General features: G+C 35.2%; 1 protein-coding gene and 1 pseudogene across 4 annotated transcripts in view; both read left to right on the forward strand.

Annotated features, from left to right (window-relative positions):
- Positions 1-25,783, forward strand: part of TLK1 (tousled like kinase 1) — a 161,161-nt gene that overhangs the window by 105,862 nt on the left and 29,516 nt on the right. For 3 of the 4 annotated variants that reach the window (XM_032293002.1, XM_032293005.1, XM_032293004.1), the window contains 2 exons: positions 897-1,085; positions 18,842-18,908. In XM_032293002.1, the coding sequence (XP_032148893.1) occupies positions 897-1,085; positions 18,842-18,908 (256 nt within the window). The remainder of the gene's footprint in view (positions 1-896; positions 1,086-18,841; positions 18,909-25,783) is intronic. The other variant, XM_032293003.1, reaches the window with a different exon arrangement.
- LOC116561186 lies at positions 11,039-11,548 on the forward strand (annotated as a pseudogene).

Raw genomic sequence — 25,783 nt, forward strand, 5'->3', positions numbered from 1 at the left:
GGTGTTGTATGATAAGTTGGTTTTTAAAAGCTTCACTTTTAACTACTTAATGCTCTGCTCAAACTGCTAAAATGTTGAATCTACATTTTAATAATAGACATAGTGCCTATTAGTTTTTAGAATTGGGGAGCTATTTGCAAAAATGTTTCAGATTCTTGAATGGGAAGCATTAATTTTACTTTTGTTACTTGCCCATTTTTCAAAGCCATGCTAATTTTTCTTCCTATTTTCTTTTTTCCCTTAAATTATCAAAATTATATTTTTCTCATAAATTTCTTAAGGTTTATTTGTTTCATTTCAAAACACCAGTCCCATTTTTTTTAACAAAAGTAAATTTAGAAATTAACTCTTTTCATATTAAATTCATATTTGCATTTTGTACATTTGTTAGCAAATATTGTGATGCATGTATAACATGTACCCCATACTTTATTGGTTTGGGGGCTTGTTTTAGCTCATTTATTTCATTCAAGAAACATTTATTGAGCAACAGGTAAGTGCTGGTCACTAGGTACTAGGGATACAACAGGATACTGTATAAATAGACATGATCTCTGTTCTTAGGGAGTGATGTTTTCTAACCGGACACTTTCTGATGAAGTATCTGTAGGAATGATATTTGTTAGAAAGGATGAGGTGGGGAGATAGAAGTTCCCATGAAATTACATATGGCAACACACCTTTCCCTAATCTAGGAGTTTAGAGAACACCTCATTTAAAAACAATCATTTCAAATGAACCCTGAAGGATAAGTACAAGTTGGTTCATCAAAGTGGAACCAAAAGGTTAAAAATTTATATTACCTGATTTTTTATGTTTTTTATGCATTTTTCCCCATTTTAACTGTGAAAAGTCATACAAGGTTAATTTGGTTTTATTTGTTTATTTTTACACAGGCAACAAGAATGGGTGAATCAGCAAAGGGAAGATATTGAAAGGCAAAGGAAACTTCTAGCCAAACGCAAACCTCCCACAGCTAATAATTCTCAGGCACCCTCTACCAATTCTGAACCAAAACAAAGGAAAAACAAAGCAGTCAATGGAGCAGAAAATGATCCCTTTGTTAGACCAAATTTACCACAACTGTAAGCCTCCATTTAAAATTTATCTTTTTTAAAATGGTTGCCAGTGAGCGTGAATGTTACTAATGGATGTTATTTATAATTAATACTTAGCAAAAATGATTATAACCAGGAAGGAAGGCAGCATTCAAAATTTAGCTCTAAATTAATAGGCCCAAATATCTGAATTCTACCTTTTTAAGCAGAGACTTAACAATTCTTTTTTAAAAGAGAGACTTAGGTAGCTAAGAGGATATCAGAATTCATCCTTTTCTCTGTGTCTGAATCAGTTAAAGAATCAATTGAAAGTTTTGGATTATTCTAATTCAGTGTTTCTATTAACATTCCTTTGTCTGAGAGAATGAAGTAATGTAACTGCCATTTATGTATTTTCTCAACCTATGAAAGCAATTCATTAGTGGGTTATAGGTATTGTTTCTCCCTTTCTGCTTTTGTTTTCTGAATTTTCTTTGTTAATGAATTATTCTTTATTATTTAAAGGACAAAGCCATTTTTTAAAAGTTGTGTGCTTATTGTAGAAAATTTGGAAAATAGGACAAAAATAATAAAATAATATAGACCATGATCCCATTTTACAGAAGACACCATTGTTAAAATTTCAATATGCAGATGTACTCAAACTTACATAAATTTTCTCTTCAAGAAGAACTTATGTAAACCCATGTGAGTAGAAAATACATATATCCTCTAATGTCTTATTTACATGTATTCTTTTCTCCTCGATTGAAAGATTGTCTTTCATTTATGCTTTAAATCCCATCTGCAACTGTATCAGGAACTTCTTCTGTTGATACCTCCTTTGTGCTCTATTTGTTACTTCCCTTCAGAAAACATGTAAGAAAGACCATTAAAAAATTCTCCCTCGGCCGGGCGCGGTGGCTCACGCTTGTAATCCCAGCACTTTGGGAGGCCGAGGCGGGTGGATCATGAGGTCAAGAGATCGAGACCATCCTGGTCAACATGGTGAAACCACGTCTCTACTAAAAATACAAAAATTAGCTGGGCATGGTGGCGCACGCCTGTAGTCCCAGCTACTCGGGAGGCTGAGGCAGGAGAATTGCCTGAACCCAGGAGGCGGAGGTTGCGGTGAGCCAAGATCGCGCCATTGCACTCCAGCCTGGGTAACAAGAGCGAAACTCTGTCTCAAAAAAAGAAAAAAAAAAAAAAAAAAAAAATTCTTTCTCCCTCAATTACAAATCCCTTTAGTCCCTATATTCTGCGTGTCCTCTTCATAACTAGGCTTCTTGAAAGAGTTGCCTGTCCTTACAGCCTCTTCTGCCTTGTCTTCCAGACCCCCTTTCTTAACTGAAATTGTTTTTAAGATTATCTTCCTGATGCTAAATGGCTGTAACATTTGGGTCTTTAACTTACTTGGCAGCATTGAATATTGTTGACTTCTACTTTTTTAAAAAGACTCTCTTAGTTTTTAAGATACTCAGTTTCCATTTTAACTTATCTGGCTGCATTTTCTCCATCTCTTTCTATGGGCATCATTTATTTATTTACCAATCTATAAAATGTAGATGACTTTTAGGGATATGTCCTAGGCCATCATATTTCTCACTCTGTGTATTCTTGAGTATTATCTACTCTCAGAGTTTCTATTACCATGCACATCCTGCTGACAAAAATTACCATCTCCAGCCCACTTTTCTCTCTTGATTATCAGATACTTCTGTCTCAATCTTGAATATAATATACCTGATTAGTTGATATCAGTACTTAAATGTCTCACCGGAACTTCTAATGCAGCCTGTTCAAATCTGTATTTAGTAAAAACAAAACCTTTATTTACTGTTATCTTTCCCATTCAGTCTGTCTTTACACACACATGCCTTGCCCCTTTTCTGTATTCTGTTAATGAGTGACGTTACCATCCTCTCACATGTAAGAATTCTAGTTGTCACCTTTAACATTCTAAGTACAGATTTTATTTATTTTTATTTTTTTGTAGAGATGGAGTCTCACTATGTTGCCCAGGCTTGTCATTGAACTCCAGGGCTCAAGCAGTCTTCTTGGCTTTATCCTCCCAAAGTGCTGGGATTACAGGCATGAGCCACTGCATCTGGCCAGATTTTGCTTATTTTTCTTAATCCATTAGAGATTCGATGGTGATAATCTTTCAAAGTCTGTCTCAAAATGTGCTTTCTTCTTAAAGCGTTTCTTAATTTTCTTGAGCTGTTGTTACAATTAAAACATTTTGACTATCATTAATTTTTAAAAAGATCTGTACTTTTTGTAAGTTGGTAAATTGTTTAAGGAGAAACAAAAACACAAGTGAATGACTGGGTTGGTAGGGGGTTGTATTAAAAGAAAATATGGGCAGGGTGAGGTGGCTCACACTATAATCCCAGTGCTTTGGAAGGCTGCGGCTGGAGGATTGCTTGAGTCCACTTTGACACCAGTCTGGGCAACATAGAGAGACCTTGTCTCTGTTTCTTTAAAAGAAAGAAAAGTGTATGTTAGCTTTAACTCTTAACCTGTAGATACCCAGTCTGGCTAGACGCCAGATATGTCCACTTATCCGTTATGTAAGTTCCCACTAACACCATTCATTCTAACTCAGGTTACTGCTGCTGTCTTTTACTTGGGTTATTTTTATATTCCCTCCCTCTTCCCCCTTCAATTTTGATCTCTTCCTGGAGTCTATTTTCATGTCACAGTTAGAGTCATTTTTCTGAAATAAAAATGTGATCCTTCATTCTCTTCCTTATAACCATAACAAAGCTCTCCAATACTGGAATGCTATAACCCAAAAGCCTTACTGTGGCTTATAAAGCGCTTTTGATCTGCTCCTTCTTCCTTATCTAGCCTCATCGTTGCCATTGTTCATTACTTCTCCTTCACTGCCAACATTCAGACTCTCACCCATTGGATTAATTTCTGTTCATCTTTTATGTCCCATGGTAGGTATCACTTCCTCCTGAAAACCTTTCCTTAATCCGTGAAAGATGGGAGTTATTCATTACTTTGAGGTATCACCATAGTTAGTATCCTGTATCTCTTCAGTCACAGCATCAGTGTCCACTCAGGTAATGACACTAGAAACCTGCCTGTCTTCTTAATGTTTTCTTTTCTCTCATTCTCTGTGTTTGTTTCCATAACATTTTCATGTTTGTCCCATTCTTCGTTTTCATGGTCACTGTCTTAGTATAGGACCTTGGGTTTTTTTTGAACCTAGATTACTATTTTTCGTGTCTTACCATATTTAACCTTTGCCAGTGGCTTTCTAGATAAAATTCATCCACACAAAGACCCTTTATGTAAACCATATTTCTCTCTTTAGCCTTATTCCTCAACATTTGCCCTACGTATATCCTACATTAAACCTTTTCAATTTTCTAAATGGATTGTGCTTTCTTGCTTCTGTGACTTTATCTTGTTTCTTACCTTTCTTCATTTGTTTCATTTCCTGTTTATCCTTTAAGACTTAGGTCAAATACTACATCTTTAAAAGGAAGTTCCCTCTAATCTTTTTTCTTACCAGTTTCTCCTATTGCCCCTCAAGTGAGATGCCATGAGATTTTGTGCATACCTGTTTGTACTGTAGCCTTTATTTCACTGTCTTATCTCTGTAGTCCCAATGCCCAACACAGTGTTTGGTGGATGGAAGATAGTAAATACTAAATACTAAATTACAATACATAAGCATTTAGGCCAGGTGGAGTGACTCATACTTGTAATCCAGTGCTTTGGAAGGCCAACCTAGAAAGATTGCTGTGGTCAGGAGTTTGAGACTGGCTTGGACAACATAGCAAGATCCTATCCCCCAAAAATAAAAAAAATTAACCAAGTGTGGCAGCATGTCCCTGTAGTCCCAGCTACTCAGGAGGCTGAGGCAGGAGGATCTCTTGAGCCCAGGAGTTTGAGTTTATAGTGAGCTATGATCACTCCATTGCACTGCATCCTTAATGACAGTGAGACCCTGTCTCATAGGAAAAAAAATAAAACACACTTGATCGAATTTCATTTTCTTCTTGATAGATCATCTTTCTGATTTGTCACAGTTATGTTGTTTACTACTTGTCTTCCAAGATGCTAACAGCTTTAATTGTAGTCTAATAATCGTAGTCTTCTCTCATTTCTATCCCATTTTATTCCATATGTTGACCTAAAACTAACTGACAAATGAAGTGATGGATACTACATAGCAATTTGATTGTATTCTTAAACAAATATAGGTTTAAATAGAGCGAAAAGCCACAGAAGCACTTTGATTCATATATACTGTAGTTTGAATAATGGTTTTTTAACACAAAATTTCATATCTCTACTTGGAAAACTATCTTTTAAAACTTCTTTTGAATCATTGTTTAATGAAAATGGCTTTGGCTTGTGTGCAGAATATCTGGTATAATTAGGGTACAAGTTATGAATCATTATATTTTTATCAAGAAATTAGCATAGAAAATGAAGTTACTATTATGTGTACAGTGGTCCCCAACCTTTTGGCACCAGGGACCAGCTTTGTGGAAGACAGTTTTTTCATGGACCAGGGTAGGGGTTGGGAGATGGTTTGACGACGAAATTGTTCCACCTCAGATCATCAGGCATTAGATTCTCATAAGTAGTGTACAACCTAGATCCTTCACATATGCAGTTTACAATAGGGTTTGTGCTTCTCTGAGAATCTGACGCTGCTGCTGGTCTGACAGGAGGTGGCGCTCAGGTGGTAATGCCTTCTGGCCCAATGCTCATCTCCTGTTATGCGGCCTAACAGGCCATGGACAGTACTGGTCTGTGGCCAGGGGTGGGGAACCCTGATATGGTGGGTAGGACTTTAGATTCTGTAGTCAGACAGATGTGGATTCCAAGTTTACTCTCCCAGATTATTTTTACTAAGTTATTTTACTTCTTTGAGTCTCCATTTTCTTACTCGTGAAAATGTCTACATTATACTGTTGAAAAGATGGTAGGAGTAATGCATGTACTTAGCATGGTTTTTGGTTCATAATTTATTTTTAACTATTAGCAAGAGTCAGTTTTGTAGGTAATTTCTAATTTTAATCAGAAAGACTTTTTTTCATTTTCCAATTTTATTATTTTGTCAGTTTATTCTATTTTTTTAATTGCATTTTAGGTTTTGGGGTACATGTGAAGAACATGTAAGATTGTATGCAGAGTAAATAGTTTGGTTAGTTAATACTGTTTGGATAAAGTCTGATGACACTTGGATTGATTTTCCTTTAATCAAGATTTTTTCCTTAAAATATATTCAAATTAAGTTTTGGTTGTGTCTATTAGACTTAAATGTTTCATGTTTCATAGCAGGTGACTACAAAATTAAGAGTAAGTAATATTTTACCTCATATTTTATATTATTGAAGTTTTAGAGGTCATTGTTTTTCCATTATAGTTTAAATTTTAAATTAAAAATGTATTTTAGGCTGGGCATGGTGGTTCACGCTTTAATCCGAGCACTTTGGGAGTATGAGGTGGGAGGATTAGTTGAGCCTAGGAGTTTGAGACCAGCCTGGGCAACAGACTTTACCAAAAAAGGACCCCATCTTTACTAAAAAAAAAATTAGTCAGCCGTGGTGGCATGCACCTATAGTTCCAGCTTCTCAGAAGGCTGAGGTGGGAGGACTGCTTGAGCTAGGAGGTCGAGGCTGCAGTGAGCTGTGATTGCATCACTGCTCTCCACTCTAGCCTGGGCAACAGAGGAAGACCTGTCTCAAAAAAAACAAAAAGGAATATATTTTATATAATATTAAGTTATTAGTGAACTACTTATTTCTAAACTCTTATTTTTAAGAGTAGTAGTAGGGTCACAGCAGAATTGAGTACAGCTTTCCTATATACCCTATCCCTGTCCCTACATAGGTACATTCTCTTCTACTGTCAACATCCCACACCACAGTGGCACGTTACTTGCATTGACATGTCATTATCACCCAAAGTTACATTAGGGCTTGCTCTTGATGTTGTAAATTCTGTGGGTTTTGACAACTGTATAACTGATTTCTTAAAAATCCTGTCTGAAAAATCTTTCTTTCATTGAAGAATTTTACCTATTTTAAAATTCATGTAATTACTTATTGGGGTTTAAATTTGGTCTTTCTTTATGCTTCTGTTTATCCTACTTAGTCTCCATCACTTTTTCTTTTTTTTTCTCACCTTTTCTTGCACCGACCAGTTTTTGTTTATGTTATTCCTTTTCTCTGTACAGTATGAGCATGTTTCTATACTCAGACACACATATATACACACATCTACTTATAAGACATCATTGTTGTCTTGCATAGTCGGTGTTCATCTGGACTTTATCCACATATTATTTTTTTGCTCTTTACATATTTTTACACCTCTCATAAGATCCTTCTACCAAGAATACGCTTTACAAATTTGTCTTTGTAAAGGAAAATTTCAAAGGGATCTGTTGGTAGTGACCAGTTTTTGTTTGTCTAAAAATTATTTTGCCTTCATTCTTTGGATATATTTACTGGTTTTACAATTTTAGTTTGGTAGTTAATTGAATATACTATTTTACTGTCTTCTGACTTACATTACCACTATTGACAGCGTAGCTGATAGTCTTTAGAGAAACAATCCTGAATGGAGCATAAGCAGTATTTGAAGATGAGATAACCAAGAGTATTTCAAACAGATGAACAAGATCAGTCTACAGGTTCATGAAGGCCAGCAAATTCCAGGGGTTTTGAATAAAACAAAATACTCATTGAGGCTGGGTGCAGTGGCTCACAACCCTATAATCCCAGCACTTTGGGAGGCCGAGGCAGGTGGATTGCTTGAGCTCAAGAGTTGAGACAAGCCTTGGCAACATGGAAAAACCCCATCTTTACTAAAAATACAAAAATAAGCCAGGCATGGACCTGTATTCCCAGCTACTTGAGGGGCTGAGGTGGAGGGATCGCTTGAGCCTGGGAGGTTGAGTCTGCAGTGAACCATATTCATGCCGTTGCACTCCAGCCTGGGAGACAGAGCAAGACCCCTCTCTCAAGCAAGCAAACAAACAAACAAACAAAAATCATCATCTATACATATAATAATGAAATTTCAGAAAATTAAGGCAAAGAGAAATAATTCTTAAGTAGCCAGAGTGAAAAAAGACATACTGAAATAACAGTTTAGAAAAGATATTCAGGCAAGCATCAGCCAAAAGAAAACTATATTAAATCAGACACAATAAAATTTAAGGCAAAAAAAAAATTATTAGAAATAAAGTGGTGGTTATAAAAGGTTGAGATCACTAGGAAGCTATAATTCTAAATTTATATAAATGTGATAACATGGCCGCAAGATAAATAAAAAACTAATAATATTTTAAGGTGATAAAGGCAGATCCACAAATCATAATGGGAGATTTAAATGCCTTTCTTCGAAATAGAACATGTAAATAAAAATAAAGCACTACAAAACAAAACGCACAGTGCATGCAAGATTAATGGGATTGGCATACTTGAACCAGTGGACATGTATAGAATACCTTCGAACGTCTGCAGAATACATGTTCTTTTAAAAATATTGACTGTAAAAAAAAATTGGTTATAAAGCAAGCCTCAGCACATTTCACAGGACTGAAAGTTTATGTAAGAGTGGTATTTTTTTTTTCCTTAGTCATTTGGTAGAGCTCCTGGGTAAAAATGATTGAAATCATTATATGTGTTCCCCGACCACAATGCAATTAGCTAGAAATCTGTAACAAAAAGGTAGTGGAAAAGTCCCAATGGAAATGAGGGAAAATTTTGAAATGAAAGATTTCAAAATATTTTGAAATGAATTTTAGTGAAAGTGCTACATAACAAAATTTGTAAGATGCCTCTGAAACAGTATCTGGAGAGAAAATTATAGCTTTAGTTACTATGTAAGAAAAGAAGAAAAACAAAAACTTTACAAACTAAGCATGTATTTCAATAAGTTAGAAAGAAAATGAGCAAGAGAATTAACTGAAGAAGGAAGAGGGAAAAGATAGAAGCAGAAATTAATACAGGAAACAAACATACAGTACAGTTAATAAACCAGTTTTTTAAAAATAGGGTTAAAATTTTTGTAGGGGGAAAAACCTAATAAAATTGATAAGACTAATTTTTAAAAACCACAGCCATCACCAAGAATGAAAAAAGGAATATTACTGCTGACTCTAGATATCTAAAGGAACATAGCACGTTATAAATGGCTTAAATTTGAAATCTTTGTGAAATTGACGAATTTCTAGAAAAATACAGTGGAACCAAAACTGACAGTGGAAGAAACAACATCCACATAGTCCTGTAACTATTAAATAAATTGAATCTGTAATTTAAACATGTATTCAAAGAAGAACTGCAAAACTGCAAGTCCATATAACTTCATCTAAGAATTCTATCAACCATTTAAGGATGAAATAGTGCCAGTCTTTTATAAACTTTACTGAAGAACAGAAAAGGTAGGTATGCTTCCCACTTATTTTCTGAGGCCAACATAATCTTGATGCCAAAACTCAACAAAGACTGTACAAGAATGAAAGTTATAGGCAAATCTCACTTGTGAAAATGCACAAATCTTTTTCTTTTTTTTTTTTTTTTTAAATGGAGTCTCACTGTCTCCAGGCTGGAGTGCAGTGGTGCAGTCTCGGCTCACTGCAACCTCTGCTTCCTGGGTTCAAGCAATTCTCCTGTCTCAGCCTCCTGAGTAGCTGGCACTACAGGCAGGCACCTCCACGCCTGGCTAATTTTTTGCATTTTAGTAGAGATAGGATTTCACCACGTTGGCCAGGATGGTCTCGATCTCCTGACCTCGTTATCCGCGTCCACCGGTCTCCCAAAGTGACAAATCTTAAATAAAATAGCAGTAACACAAACACAACATATATAAAAATGCTAATTTATGAAGACCAAGTTGGGTTTATGTTGGATATGCAAGGTTGGTTATACATTAGAAAAATATATGTAATTTTTCGCATAAACAGAAAATCCTGTCATCTTAATAGATACCAAAAATTAGATAAAATTCAACATTGATCTGTGACTAAAACTTTTAGCAAACAAGCAGTAGAAGATACTTACGTAATCTACAGTTTGCATTCCTTTTTACTTTTGCTTGAGTATCTCCATGGTATACTCTTGGGTCATCATGCTTCTTAATACCCCATTTCTTCTTCCTGGCCTCTTGCTGCTGCTGCTTTTCAATTCAGTTCAGACATTACCTTTTCTGTTACTTTTACTAGTTTCCTGCAAATGTATTTTTTATTTGTTCTGTGTACTCATAGCTGAATTATTCAAAGTAATTATCTTAAAATGAGCTGATGAGCAACCTTGATCCCATTTAAACCTTTTGCCATAGAAAGGAACATATTCACAGGTTACAAAGATTAGGATATGGCATTTAGGGGAAGCCATTATTCTGCCTACCAACACCCAAAGATTCATCATTTCCACATGCAAAGGACATTCATCCCCATTACAGTATCAGCTCAAAGTCTAACATGTCATCTTAATCCCATAAGCTCAAAGTTCCAATTCTCATCAAATAAATCACTTAGGAGTGAGACTTGAGGTATAATTCACCTGAGACACTGTTTTTCCTCATGTGTGAAACTGAAACTCAAGAAGCAAGTTACCTCCTCCCACAGTACAGTGGTTGGGACAGGTATCTGATGACAGTTTATAGACATTCCTGTTCAAAACAGAAAGCAGTGGAAGAAAATTTCCTGTGAATTTCAAAATCCATTCAAACTCCATTTGGTTTCAAGTTCTGGGAGTAATCTGTGGGCCCAGGGTTCTGTCCTCTCGGTTATCCTTTCTTTTTGATGAAGTTTAGCTGGCTAACAATCTGTTTAAACTTTTTAGAAATTAATGCTGGGTTTTTTGTTTGTTTGTTTGTTTTTTGAGACAGAGTCTAGGTTCAAATGATTCTCCTGCCTCAGCCTCTCAAGTAGCTGGGATTCTAGGTACCCACCACAAAGTCAGGCTAATTTTTGTGTTTGTAACAGAGACAGGGTTTCACCATGTTGATCAGGCTAGTCTTGAACTCCTGACCTCAAGCAGTCCACCTGCCTTGGCATCCCAAAGTGCTGGGATCATAGGCGTGAGCCACTGCTCCCAGCCTTTAGAAATTATGCTTCTTGGGCATCACCTGGAGCTTAAGAAGCTGCATGCAAGTATTGGATTCCTAACAATGGCCAAAAACAAATTAAGAGGGCCGAAGTTCAGGAATGTATTTCACATAGCCAGCCAAAAAAACTTTAATGCTAAAAACAAAGCAAAACCAGTTACCACTAATCTTAAAATAAACATTATGAATGAAGAAAAAATTAAGAGTAAATAAAGCTTTTGTAGATGTACAAAAGGAACTTCCACATTTCTCAAAAGGCCTTTCACTTGAACCTCTGCAGAAAGAACTGATTCCTCAGCAGCGTCATGAAAGCAAACCAGTTAATGTTGATGAAGCTACAAAATTAATGGCCCAGTTGTAAAACAGTAGTGATTCCCCACAAAGACCAATAAATTAAATGTTTTATACAATTTATAAAAAAAAAGAAATTATGCTTCTTAAAAAAGAAATTATGCTTCTTAAAATTCTAGCCTCTGACCCCTGCCCAATTCCAAATCCACTTCCATGTTTTCAGGTATTTATTAAAGGAACATTCTACTTCCAGGTAAGATCTGCAGTTTTTTCTTAGTGCTGCCGTAACAAATCACACAAACTTAACTTTAACCAACACAAATGTTACCTTTCCAGTTTAGAGATGACAAATCTGAAATGGGTTTCACTTGGGATAAAATCAAGCTATTAACAGGGCTGTGTTACTTCTAGAGGCTTTAGAAGAAGATCCCTTTCCTTGCCTTTTCGTGTCTAGAAACTGCCCACATTTTTTGGTTTATGATCCCCTTCCATCTTCATAGCCAACAGTGGCCAATCAAGTGTCTCATGTGTCACATTACTCTGATTCTGACATTGCTGCCCCTTCCTTGTGGGCACACGTGGGTAATGCAGAATAACTCCCTGTATTACTGCCAGCTGATGAGCAATCTTAATTTCACCTGCTACCTTAATTTTCCTTTTCTTTATAATCTAACATATACACGTCTCAATGATTAGGATATGGAAATCTTTGGCCATTACTCTGCATATCACAGTAGTACTTGGTGTGTAAGCCATTGTATTAGTCCGTTTTCACACTGCTGATACAGACATACCCGAGACTGGGCAATTTACAAAAGAAAGAGATTTAATGGAATGAACAGTTTGCACGTGGCTGGTGAGGCCTCACAATCATGGCAGAAAGTGAAAGGCACGTCTGGCACGGTGGCAGACAAGAGAAGAGAGCTTGTGTAGGGAAACTCCCCTTTTAAAAGCCATCAGATCTTGTGAAACTTACAATCACGAGAACATCACAGGAAACACCTGCCCCCATGATTCAGTTGCTTTTCACCAGATCCCTCCCACAACTGGTGGAAATTCAAGATGAGATTTGTGTGGGGACACAGTCAAACCGTATCAGTCGTTAATCTGTAATTCAGTTTCTATTACATTGTCAACATTTGCGCTTTTCAAAGGAAGACTAGTTTCTTTCCTCCCATAATCACCATTTTATTTTTCCTAGTGATACATTTTTTAAATTGAGGTTAAATTCACATAACATACAATTAACCATTTAAAAATGTTCAGTTCAGTGGCATTTAGTACATTCACAGTGTTATGTACCATCACTTCTCTCTAGTTTCAAAACTGTTCTCTTAACCCAGAAGAACACTCTGTGCATGTTAAATAATTGCTGTCTAGCCCTTTCTCTCCTTACCCCCAGTAGCAAATAATCGTTTTTCTTTCTCTATGTATTTGCTTCTCCTGGATGTTTTATATAAAATGACTCATACCTTATGTGACCTTTTGTGTCTGGCTTTCATTTAGTCTAAGTTTTCAAGGTATATTCAAGTTGTAGGAAATATCAGCACTTTATTCTTTTTATGGCTGAACAATATTTGTTCTGTTTATGCACACAATTTGTTTATTCATTCATTCATTGATGGACATTTAGGATGTTTCCACCCTTTGGTTATTATAAATAGTGCTGCTATAAACACCTGTCTTCAAGTTTCTGTGTGGGCTTATGTTTTATTTTCTTTTGGGTATCTATCTAGTAGTGGTTATTATGGTAATTTTATGTCTTAACTTGTTGAAGAACTGCTTAACTGTTTTCCAGTCTGCACCGTTTTACATTCCCACCAGCTTGACAGTTATCCCTATTTTTCTACATCCTTGACAATACTTTTTGCTTTCCCTTTTTAAAAATCATTACCATCCTAGTGGGTGTAAAGTGATATCTCACAGTGATTTTGATTTGCATTTCTCTAATGACTTAATGTTGTTGAACATCTTTTAATGTGTGCTGGTCTTTATATATTTTGTTTGGAGAAATGTCTATTCAAGTCTTTTGCTCACTTTTTCACCAGACTCTTTGTCTTTTTGTTGTTGTGGGAGTTTTTTTTCCAAATATATTCTGGATATTCAACCCCATCAGATATATGATTTGCAGGTATGTTGTCTTATTCTGTAGGTTGTCTTTTACTTTTTTTAATAATGTCCTTTGATGTACAGAAGTTTTTTATTTTTATGGGCATATAGTATTAGGTTGGCGCAAAAGTAATTGTGGTTTTTACCACTGAAAGGCAAAAACCACACTTACTTTTGCACCAACCAATGTCTGGGGTACGTGATATATTATGATACAGGCATACAATGTGTAATAATCACATCAGGGTAAGTGGGGTATCCATCACCTCAAGCATTTATCATTTCTTTGTTATAAACGTTCCAATTATACTCTTTTGGTTATTTTTAAATATACAATAAATTTTTATTGACTGTAGTCATCCTCTTGTGTTATCAAATACTAGACCTTATTTATTCTATGTTTTTGCACCCGTTAACCAAACCCACTTTTTGCCTCCCTTCCTTTGCACAGTCCTTCCCAGCCTCTGGTAATCATCCTTCTACCCTCCATCTCCATGAATTCAATTGTGTTCATTTTAAATTTTTATGAAACTAACTTTATTGATTTTTGTTACTGTTGCTTATGCTTTTGGTGGCAAATCTAAGAATTTATTGCCAAATTTATAGTCATGAAGATTTACCCCATGTTATCTTCCCTTTGTTTTGTTCTGAGACAGGGTCTCACTCTGTCACCCAAGCTGGAGTGCAGTGGTGCATTCTCAGGTCACTGCAACATCTGCCTTCGAGGTTCAAGTGATTCTCTAATCTCAGCCTCCTGATTGGTTGGGTTTACAGGCGCCCACCACCAAGCCCAGCTAATTTTTGTATTTTTAGTAGATGAAGTTTCACCATGTTAGCCAGGCTGGTTTTGAACTCCTGGCCTCAAGTGATCCATTTGCCTTGGCCTCCCAAAGTGCTGAGCCACCGAGCCCAGCCTCTTGTGTTATCTTCTAATAGTTTTAGTTCCTATACATTTAGGTCACTGATTCACTTTTAGTTACTTTTTGTGCACAGAATGAGGTAGGGGTCCTACTTCATTGTTACACATGTAGGTCTGTAGTTGTCCCAGCATCGTTTGTTGAAGAGATTATTCTTTCCCCATTGAATGGTCTTGGTACCCTTCATTATATTTCAACTATAAGAACACTAATGACAAATACCTGCAAAAGACACCCTCTAATAAAAATTATTAACTACTCAAAAATCAACTGGCCATAGATTTTTGGGCTTATTTCTGAATTCACATCTATTTCATAGGTATATATGTGTATTCTTATGGTAATAACCACACTTTTGAAAGTCTTCAATCTGGGAACGTAGGTATCTTTTGATTTAATTAGCTCTTTTTGAATTCCTTAGCAATATTTTGTAGTTTTTAGTAGGCAAGTCTTTCACTTCCTGGGTTAAATTTATTCCTAGGTATTATATTCTTTTGGATGCTATTATAAATGTCATAGCTTTCTTAATATCCTTTTCAGGTTGTTTATTGCCGATATATACAAGTAACCTGTTCTCATACCCTGCAGCTTTGCTAAATTTATTTATTGCTCTAGTGATTTCTTGTGTGTTTTTTGGAGATTTTCTAAGTATAGAGGCATGTCATCTGCAAATACAGATATGCATTTTATTTCATTTCCTTACCTGACTGCTGTGGTAGGACTTCCAGTATAATATTGAATAGCAGTGATGAAAGTAAACGTCCTTGTCTCATTCCTGATATTAGGAGAAAATCTTTCCATTTTCACCAGTAACTTTGATGTTGGTTTGCCTGGGTTTTTGCTGTTGTTGTTCTTTCTTTTCTTGCTCTGTTGCCCAGGCTGGAGTATAGTGGCGCAGTCTCAGCTCACTGCAACCTCTGCCTCCCAGGTTGAAGCGATTCTCATTCCTCAGCCTCCTGAGTAGCTGGGACTACAGGTGTGCACCACCATGCCCAGCTAATTTTTGTATAAGTGCCCCTAACAGTCTATTTACCATAGCTTGTGTTTTTGACTTTCGGGCTTCAGGTTAATTATCTGCTTAAACAGAATGTCTTTTAGACGTTGAATACCAAATTTGTTTAAAATGAGTATTCCCTGTTTTTGTTATTTCTACTTTTTTTTAACACTGTCACCCCACATTAAACTATTTTAGAACACTTTCAAAATTAAAATTCTCATTCACTCAGACAGTATGGCAGATTATCAGGAGTCAAGTCTTATGTTTGGGGTTTAAATTTGTTAACTTTTTAGATATTATATGTGTATAATATATTTTTATGTGTGTGTAATAAAAATATTAATAATTTAGCTATCATCAGAGATGATTCTATGGGAAGAGATGGACTGTATCTTTGCCTTATCTATGAATAAAAGATTTGCTAAGTAATTTAACCAACTGAATTGTTTGAGAGGGCAGGTTTTTTAAAAACACATCTTAAACACATAAAAGTAATTGTTAATTAAAAACCACTGATGTTAACATTATCCTAGCTTAAATCTTTTCATTCTATGTACTTAAGTCTTGTTTCTTTAAAGAAGATTGTTCCCAGTTTCTTTTAACGCAATACATAGATTTCTTTAAAAACATTTTTTATTAATACAAATGGACAACAGATTATCGAAAAAAGCTACTGTACGTCAGATATTAATACTCCTTAATACTTTCTAGTGGGAAGATGGAGAGAAATGTAAGAAATGGCTCTTTTGCCATTTAGGGGTTTGCATTCTAATTGGCAAGACAAGACCCTGGGCAGAGAAACTCTTACTGAGATTTGTGAATGCCAAAATTATGTATATGTAAAATTTTCTGGGGAGAGTGTTTATAACTTCCTTCCGATTTTATTTTTTTAATCTCTATGATTGTAAAATGGTAAGAGTCACTGCCCTGGAAAATGAGTAGCCTAATAAAACAACAACAAAATGCCACTTCTCCCACATTGCAGAAAGTCTAGCCATGTGCATGTGTAGGAGCTTTGCAATTACACAGGATAGCCAAATGTCTTGGTAGGACAAAAATTTCAAAGAACTCAAGTCAGGTACTAATTTTGTTTAAGATATGCCAAACTAGCTGTTTTGTAACTCAGCAAAAATCAAAAGTATAGAATTTCTATATAGAAACAAAACAAATGTAAATATCTTTTAAAAATTAGTTCTGAGCTCATCCTATGGCCTACTAGTGGACCTAAAACCATACTTTAAGAATAGCAATTTATGATCCTGTTATACAGGCACACTTTTACCAGTGGCGTAAACCTGTATGCATATCCAGAAGCTTTTTACCTACATTTCTACATCTTTTCTTTTCTAGATTAGTTGAGATATTATCAATTTTAGTTTTCAAACCTCATTTTCTTTAGTATTGCCTTCCATCTCCTCCCTCTCTCACTTCATCTGCATTCACACTCCAACATTTAATTCTCTAAATTTACTATAAGCAACTACTACAGCTATCAACTCTTGCTGCATTCAGTATAATAAAATCTAATAGTTGTGTTATCTAAGACTGGATAGAGAGATTTAATTTAAAATGTTAATTTTTTTTTTGCTCCTAAGGTGTTGCGAGTGGAATACTAACTGAATTTTTTGTTTTTATTTCCTTTGAATACTTCTTTTTTAGAATTAGTAAATTTAATAAGCACCTAGCTAAAGGGAAACAGCTTTTATACTAAATGTTGCTGAGGGACTGAAACCAAACAAATGAATCACACCTGAGTTAGGGGCTTAATGAAATAACCTCAGAACACATAAGTAAATTGACAAACAAGGGCTTGAATGTGATCGATAAAAGCTATTTTTTTAAAGTTGGAATATGGGCCAGTTGTGGTGGCTCACACTTGTAATCCCAGAACTTTGGAAGGCTGTGGGTGGATCACTTGAAGCCAGGTGTTTGAGACCAACCTGGCCAACATGGCAAAACCCTGTCTCTACTAAAAATGCAAAAATTAGCTGGGCTTGGTGGCGTATGCCCATAGTCCCAGCTACTCTGAAGGCAGAGATGGGAGAATCACTTGAATTTGGGAGGTGGAGGTGCAATGAGCCGAGATTGCGCCACTGCACTCCAGCCTGGGCAACAGAGCCAGACCCTAATAAGTCTTGTTATGGTTCTACATATATTAAATTGGTAATTTTTCAAAGTTAAATAAGAATATTTGAAATAAATAACTGTGAAGCATTTTCAAGACATAAAGTCCTGTGTCTATTTATTTTTATTAAGATTTTGAAGTAGCTAGGCATGGTAGTGTGCACCTGTACTCCCAGATACTTGGGACAGTGAGACTGGAGAATCACTTGAGCCTGGGAGTTCAAATTCAACCTGGATACCAAAGCAAGACCCTATCTCTATATTTGGAGTATAAGAATTTAGTGCTTTTTTGGGGATGGGTGAGACTGAGGGTGGGGTTTTGTTATGTTGCCCAGGCTGGTCTTGAATTCCTAGGCTCAAGCTATCCACCTGCCTCGGCCTCCCAAAGTGCTGGGATTACAGGTGTGAGCCACTGCACCTGACTAGAATTTAGTACTTTAACTAAAGATTTAGCATTTCTTTATCTTGCTTATTTACTCCCAACACTCTGAAGCAGAGAAAGGAAAAATGTCTTTGTTTTTTTTCTTTTTAAAAACTGCCCAAACTGTACTGACTCCCTTTGCAGTGATTTCCCACTACTCTAGGAGTAAAATTGAAATTCTTTTCTTGGCTTGAAAATCCATACATAGTATGTCTCCCCAGCTTACGTCTCCTACTACTCACAACCTTTTCATCTACGTCTGGTTTGCTCCCATTTTTTTCTCTTCTATTTACATGCCAAGACTTATTTTCATCTTAGGGTTTTGAAGTTGCTGTAACTCCTGTCTAGAATATACTCCACAGAGTACTCATGGTTATCTTTTTCTTATTTAGATGAAGGTCACCTCCCTAACACCCAGTCCAAATTAACATAATGCAATTAGTAATTACTATACCATTCTTTTTTGCTTTCTTCATGACACTGTTACTTAAACTTATTTATTTCATTACATGGTTTTATGCCTGCGTACCTCCACGATAGCGTGTAAGCTGAAACTAATATGTGAGGAGAAATTGTCTTGTTTTTCATTGTATCCTTAGGATATAAATTCTAGAACATCACTTAATAAATAGTACTCATTAAATCATTGTAGAATTAATTAATTGTTTCATTTAAAAGGATAAAATGTATTCTGAAGAATATCTCAAAGGATTTTGTCTCATACATTTTGGGCTGAAAGTTATCCATGTTTTAGTATTTCCATTTAATTGCATTTATATTTTGCTAGCTGTTAATAAACAATAAGTGTTAATCTCAATATGTAGAATCAAAATTTCATTTTTGACAGGTTGACTTTGGCAGAATATCATGAACAGGAAGAAATTTTCAAACTTAGACTAGGACATCTCAAAAAGGTATGTGAAACATATGCTGCATTTTTAGCTCAATTTGCTGCAAGAGTTTGTGGAGAGTTATGTCTATTATTTTAAAAGACAAAATTTAAGAGAATAAGATTTCAAATTAAAAACTTCAGATTGAAAAGAGATGGCATTAAAGTTACTTTATTATTATTTTTATTTTTTGAAACAGTCTCACTCTGTCACCCAGGCTGGAGTGCAGTGACACAATCTAAGCTCACTGCAACTTCCACCTGCCTGGTTCAAGTGATTTTTGTGCTTTAGCCTCCCCAGTAGCTGGGATTACAGGCATGCGTGACCATGCCCGGCTAATTTTTGTATTTTTAGTAGAGAGGGGTTTCTCCATGTTGGCCAGGCTGATCTCAAACTCCTGGCTTCATGTGATCCACCCGCTTTGGCTTCCCAAAGTGCTGGGATTATAGGTGTGAGCTGTCACACCTGGCCAAAGTTAATATTTTTATGTTGAGCATATTAAAATAATATTCCTTTACTTTGTGGCAACTGAAAAATATTGAGATGGTGATACACCATGTCCCTGTAATGGAGGAGTGGTTCCTGGACAGACTTCCAGGGGCTTTAGATTACTGTATTTAATTACTACCTTTTGGCAAAAAATACTTCATTTTAAAGATGAAGTGGAAAATTCCATATTGTTTAGTTCATTTCATAATGAAATAACAATTATAAATAGATAGCAAACATTTTTTTGGCTTATCTTTTAATTTGTTGCAGGTGTGATGTTTTAATTAGAATGTGTGCATAGGACAAAGCACTTAATCATTAGTAATAGTATAAAGGGATAAAATTGAGAAAAAATGTTACGTGTTATTGTAGTAAACTTTTAAATAATGTATATCTTTCTAATTGTTTGAAAACTCTGAAGTTGTAATCAGTTTATTGTTTTTACAGGTCTTAATTTTAATTCAAATGATTTCAAAGAAGTAGTAATAATATAGTCAATTTTTTTCCCTCAAAATGAAGCTACCGACAGACATAAAATTCTTTTTCTTTGACCCAGTTTTTTTATTGTGCTTTCTGTTTGTCAGGTTGTTTAAATTTTTTAAATAGGTGAATTATAGGTAAAATTGAATGGGTGAACTAATTGGAGATAGTATCTATGAAGTTGTCTCCATGGGATAGGGTGAGGTAGGACAGAGAAACCCGTTCTGGTTAGCAGCTGCTATTACATTGCATACGAATTTGTTTTGGAAATGTTATTAATATGCTGGGGACTCCTACCATCTAATTATATGGAATAGAAAAAAATTATTATCTATAATTTGCATTAGTGTCCTTTAATATGCTGTATCTGTCTATGCCAACTGCTCAGAATGCTTCAACCTAAACTACTTGAACAGTGAATTCAAAAATGATTTATTTTGGTCTTTTTGTTTTATAAGTAGTCTTTTCTGTTCTGTTGTAAGTATTGAGTACTTTTCCTGTTCTTTGAGACTTAGTAGACAGCTGCAGTCTATTCTTTATAATAGATAGAGCTATAGAACTGTCATAATTGTTGGATAATAATGATAGAACCATATAAAGGAACTATATAGAAGGGAAAGGGAATTTTTAATACAGGATGAGTGATAAGTATTTGTGTGCCCACCTAAACTGTTTTGAAAATGAGTTGATAATGGCCTGTGCCTGATGTCTCACATAAAGATTTACCAGTTATTTTCTAACCAGCCTGTGGTCATAAAGGAATACTATTTACTTAGTTATAGTGCCCAAGATGTACTTGAGAGTTTACTGAAGGGTTGTTATTTTCACATTAAGAACAAATTTCAGATTACTCTAATGATGACATTTTACATGTGCACCTTATTTTATGAAAATCTTTTTATAAAACTTGAAATTATAAAGCAGTTAAATTAGGAATTGGCCATTTGTTCTACAAAAAGTACACTTTGAAAAGTCTTCAAAGGAGGGTTTGCTTTTGTTTTTGGTTGGTTGGTTTTAAAGCTTTCCTGGTACTTTGAAAATACTGGTTTCTGTGAAAAATAGTTTTCTGAAGTAAGGCATACTTAAGTGTCTGATATTGTATAGATATTTGTAGAATATTGTAGAACACTAAACCTTCTCTTCTAATCTTCATATTTTTCTCTTTCCCAGTGTTTGACTTCTGTATTTTTCATATATACTTATTCTTTCCAATAATTGTCCCTTCCATAATCTTTTTCCTGCTTTTTTTTCCCAGCTTTTATCACATTTACTGAGCAGTTTTAGATTTCTAACTTTATCTTCTTTTTAACTAATTTACAATATAAATTTTCTTTTCTTTGACCTCCATCATGGAATATTTTGGGGAAATGGATTAACAATAATGCTGAAACATACTCTTATGTCATGAATACTCATATTTTTTCTGAGAGACTATTTTGGGTGAGAGGAATGAATGTATTACAAAAGAAAGTGGCCAGTAGTACATACAAGGAACAAAATTAGCAAGTGCTGTCACTTTAGAGCATAAGTAACGGTTGTCTGCCTAGAACTGGGTATTAATTTTTGAGTTATACAGTTAAAAAATAAGCAATAAGTTACATGTATAAAATAAGTTATTTGACATTCTGAAATACAGTTGGAAAATAGGTCATTCTGTTTTCTGAAAAAGAATAAACAGACTTTTAATACATACAGGACAGGCTTGAGTCAAAAGAAAAGATGTTATCACTTCTGTCTTATCAGCTCCCTATGCTCCTGGGTTTATTAAGCAGACATGAACTGTACCCCAACTTGTAAGTGTGCAGTTTCTACCATAAGCTGGATCTGAATATTTGATGTCCTTTGTAGTCTGCACAGGAAGTATAACCAGTCAGTTTAGGGTTTAGATTTGGAGACTGGCTTACTCTTGCATTAGCAGGCGTGACTCTCTTACCCTTTCTCCCTTCAGTAAACTTTTAACATTAAGCAGAATTAATTATTAGACTAACTTGGTTGGCACTGAAGAACAAAAGTTTATTGAGGAAGCTCCCATGGCATATGGACATACAAGAATAGAAAGACCTGTTTACTTTTTCTTGAAGTGGATAATTTATGACAAAGATTCTGTTTCATAATGATAATCACAGTAATAATTGAAAAGCTAAACTAAAATATGAAAAAGCATATTTACCTTTGAATAAATCATAAAGCTCAGTTCACATTTTATGCTGTTCTTTAGGGTTAGAAAAAATAAATTCAAAGATAGCCTTACTCTATTATACAAAGTGTGGCAGAATAAGGAATCAGAGGTAGAAACCTCCAAAAGTAAGTACATGGCTAAAATAAATAGATGTGTCTGGTTACTACCAAAAAGTAAATGTAATCTTACTTGTGGGCTTATTAGTTTTGTCTTCTGAGATTAGGAAAATCATTGTGCAGCATCACTTTTTTCCCCCTCAACTATATCAAGAATTCTTTCATCTTATATTTATTGTTTTAGTCGTTCCCAGTTTGTACAGTCATTGCTTACCCATTTACTAAGTGATTTATTGCCACACTCTACCTGACACAGGCATAATTCAAATTCCCATTTTAACAGCATTACATAATATTACTTTTTATAGACTTTGAAGTTTTAACCATTTTTGAGTGAACATTAATTATACCTTTTTGAATGCCAAGATCTATATATACTTCATCTGGAGTACTACCACCAGTAAGTGACAAAGCCAAAACTTGAACCTTTCTCACTCCTGTTTCAATGACTCTACCCATGTGATTCATTCCCAAAATTATTTTGTTGTAGATGAATAGGAAGTTGCTTCTTTGTATTAAGAAAAATTAATTTGTGGCTTTCCTTGAATCTCTGTTAAGTACTGGACTCTTTGCTTTTCTGTAATTTTTTTTTGGTGTGGGGGGTAAACATGCTATTTCATTTTCATTACAGATAAAGGAGAACCAGTTTTAAGTTAATTATTTTTCATACACATTATTTTTCATTTTCATGTATTTCCTTCCTTGGGCATTATGTTAGTGACTGTTGTATCAACTACAGTATTTCTTTATTATTAACTAATATATTGATTTTCACTCAATTTAAAGGTCAACAAAAACCTTTATAACAAAATTTTAAAAATAAAAACTCTAAAGTAATTTAAAAATATATCTTAAGGAATTCTTAGAACTATATAATAAAATATATGGAGACCATTCAAATTATTCCTGAAACTATTTCAAAAGAAACAGTTAACTGTTTTGGTTATCATTAATCATGTACAAACTTCCTCAATTATTAAAAAAGCTTGTAGTTGCAAAGAGAGTAATTTTCTATCTTTAAAAAGTTGTTTCTTGAGGCAAACCTTCTAATGATCCCATTTTATCTACCTGTGCCCCATGTGGAATCTTGCGTTCAAGAAAACCAGCCATATACCAGCTTGCTGTTACAGTTAATTCAGTTTTGATATCTGTCTCTGTTAAATTCTGATTGTGGGAAAACATTTTTCTTTGTGATTCAGAAGCTCTGCTAGGTTGATTGTATAGTCAGATCTTTATTCTGGAGTTGAAGAAAACGGTGTGGATGTGCTTTCAAGGATTGTCACTAGATTAACACATATAACTAAAAATAAAATACAGTCCCTGCAAGATCAGCTTCCTCAAAATGTCCATATTTCTTAAAAGATACCAGTTACCAATTGTAATACCCAAAGCTGATGAGTAAATGAGAATTTCGAAAGTTATTAGGTCCAGTAACTATGTCTTGACACTGCTGTTACTCAAGTTTGTGATATGAACAGCTTGTGGGTATGTTACTGTTTATTTCTTGTCTTTAACTTTTGTTGTCTTCTTGATTTTAAATATTTGATTAGTTGGAGACAATGTGTTTAGAAAGTATGGCATCTCAGTATGGAGTATTAAATAGTAAGGACTGGCTTTAATGTATGTGTGAATGTGTGTGTGTGAGTGTGTGTGAGTGCGTTTGACTTATGAGCCCTGAATATAAGGGCCAGAAGTTTTATTTGAAAAACATAACCAGTTTGTAATTGAAACAGGATTAGTCAAGAATCGTCAGCACCAACACAAATGTATCTTTGCAGACCGAAGGAATCAGCTAAACAATTTACAGTCATCTCAGTCTCTACTAAAACAAAAATCACATCCAACATGCCACCTGACACCATTTCTTTCTCTCTCTCTCCTTTGCTCCTTGCGATGTGGCATTCATCTCTCCTTGTGCCTCCGTTCTGAAGAGATAACAGTATAGCAACAACTCTGCCACTGAAATCCTGTTCTCTGACCGATATTGGCACCTGCAAAGAGAAACAACCAGTTACAGGCAGCAGCAGCATCAGTATTAATCTTCCATGATGAAATCTTTACAGGTCAAGAACAAGTACACAGCTCTTTTCTCACTCCTTCACAGTGGACCATGCAACTAGTTGAAATGGAAGACAATGGATTGTCTGCAAGCCTTTTGAACAGTGGAGAATACACAGGGCGTTGGCTTTAGGTGAATTGACCCCCAAATATTCTTGAAGTTTGATGTCCCCTTTGGTCTTTTTTTCTAGAATACCATTGTCACCTGACTTATCAAACCCTTAGTATGACCCCAAAGAATAAGTTTGCATATGTGACATTTTTTGTCACTTTAGGTTTGAATGAAAATATGAAAATAATGAGCTGTATAATGCTAGAGGGCTTAATCTTTAAACCTGTGTGTTCATCTTATATTTATAGCCATGTCTGGAAGAAATCTTTTAGGAATTCTCTCAGTTAAAGCCAACCACATTGTACCTGATGTCTCCGTAGAACCTGACACAAGATGCTGCTTGTGTAGGCAGTAGTTTTCAGCAGAATTCTGGGAACATTACACTCTACTAGAAAAAGTCGTGATTAAGCCTATGAAGAATGTTAAAAGATTCCTGATTCCTTGGTGTGTGTGTGTGCAAGAAAGGTGCCAAGAAGAGTGCTGGAATTCGAACTTTACATTTTGTTCTTACTACTATTTTCCATTTAAAAATGAGTTGTTGTCCCAAAAAGATGACTGTGGTAAGAGAACATGGAACCACCTGTAGATGGGAAAACCTAGTGTTTATATTCTTACCTCTTAACTCACATATGGACCTGCAAACTATCTTGGCTCTATTTTTCCCTATTTATAATCACACAACCTTAACTTTGTAGTAGATAATATTCAGCTACCAAAATAAAAATGTAGTGGTAAAAGGTTTGTTACTTCCCCAGTGTTGAATATTAGACCTGTTGTTACACAGGTAATGGAGTTTAAAACATTTTGGAAAGAATCTTAGAAGTCATGTTAGCCATCAGCAGGGTTTGTAATTAATTCAGATTTGTAAATTCAGTTCAGAGATAACTTTCACAAAAAAAGAGAAAACAGTTGCTTGGCTACCAGTTCTTCCCAATCATAACTGTAAATTCATGCCATATGCATAATAAGCATGTAGAAGACTAGGCTTAAAATGAAGTGGAGGCCAGGCGTGGTGACTCATGCCTGTAGTCCTAGCACTTTGGGAGGCAGAGGCCAGAGAATCGCTTAGCACAGGAGTTGGAAATCGTCTTTTCAAAGAGAAAAAAAAAAAAGTGGGGGCAGGAAACAGAAAAGAAAACAATGCTGTACATTGAAGGAAGGCATTGTACCTGTGTGTGCTCAGGGTTGGTGTCAGCCCCTTAGTTAGTGTTTAACATTACAGAATTTCACTCCCGTAATATAGCAGCTATAAATGTTTTTAAGACAAGTATGGTAGATATTTAAATTTTGCCGGTCAGTTGAATTCTTAATATTTACCTGATGTTGGGAGGTAGTTTTTTGTTTTGCTTTGTTATAATAGAGGAATTGACAGAATTAAAACTTGTCTATTTTAACAGCCATTCCAAGTTAGGGGTATTAATGTATGTATTTATGCATTTGAAGGGAGAATAAATCACTACCCCCT

The sequence above is a fragment of the Sapajus apella genome, unplaced genomic scaffold, assembly GCF_009761245.1.
Source record: "Sapajus apella isolate SASKATOON/1434 unplaced genomic scaffold, GSC_monkey_1.0 scaffold28, whole genome shotgun sequence".
NCBI classification, from domain to species: domain Eukaryota; kingdom Metazoa; phylum Chordata; class Mammalia; order Primates; family Cebidae; genus Sapajus; species Sapajus apella.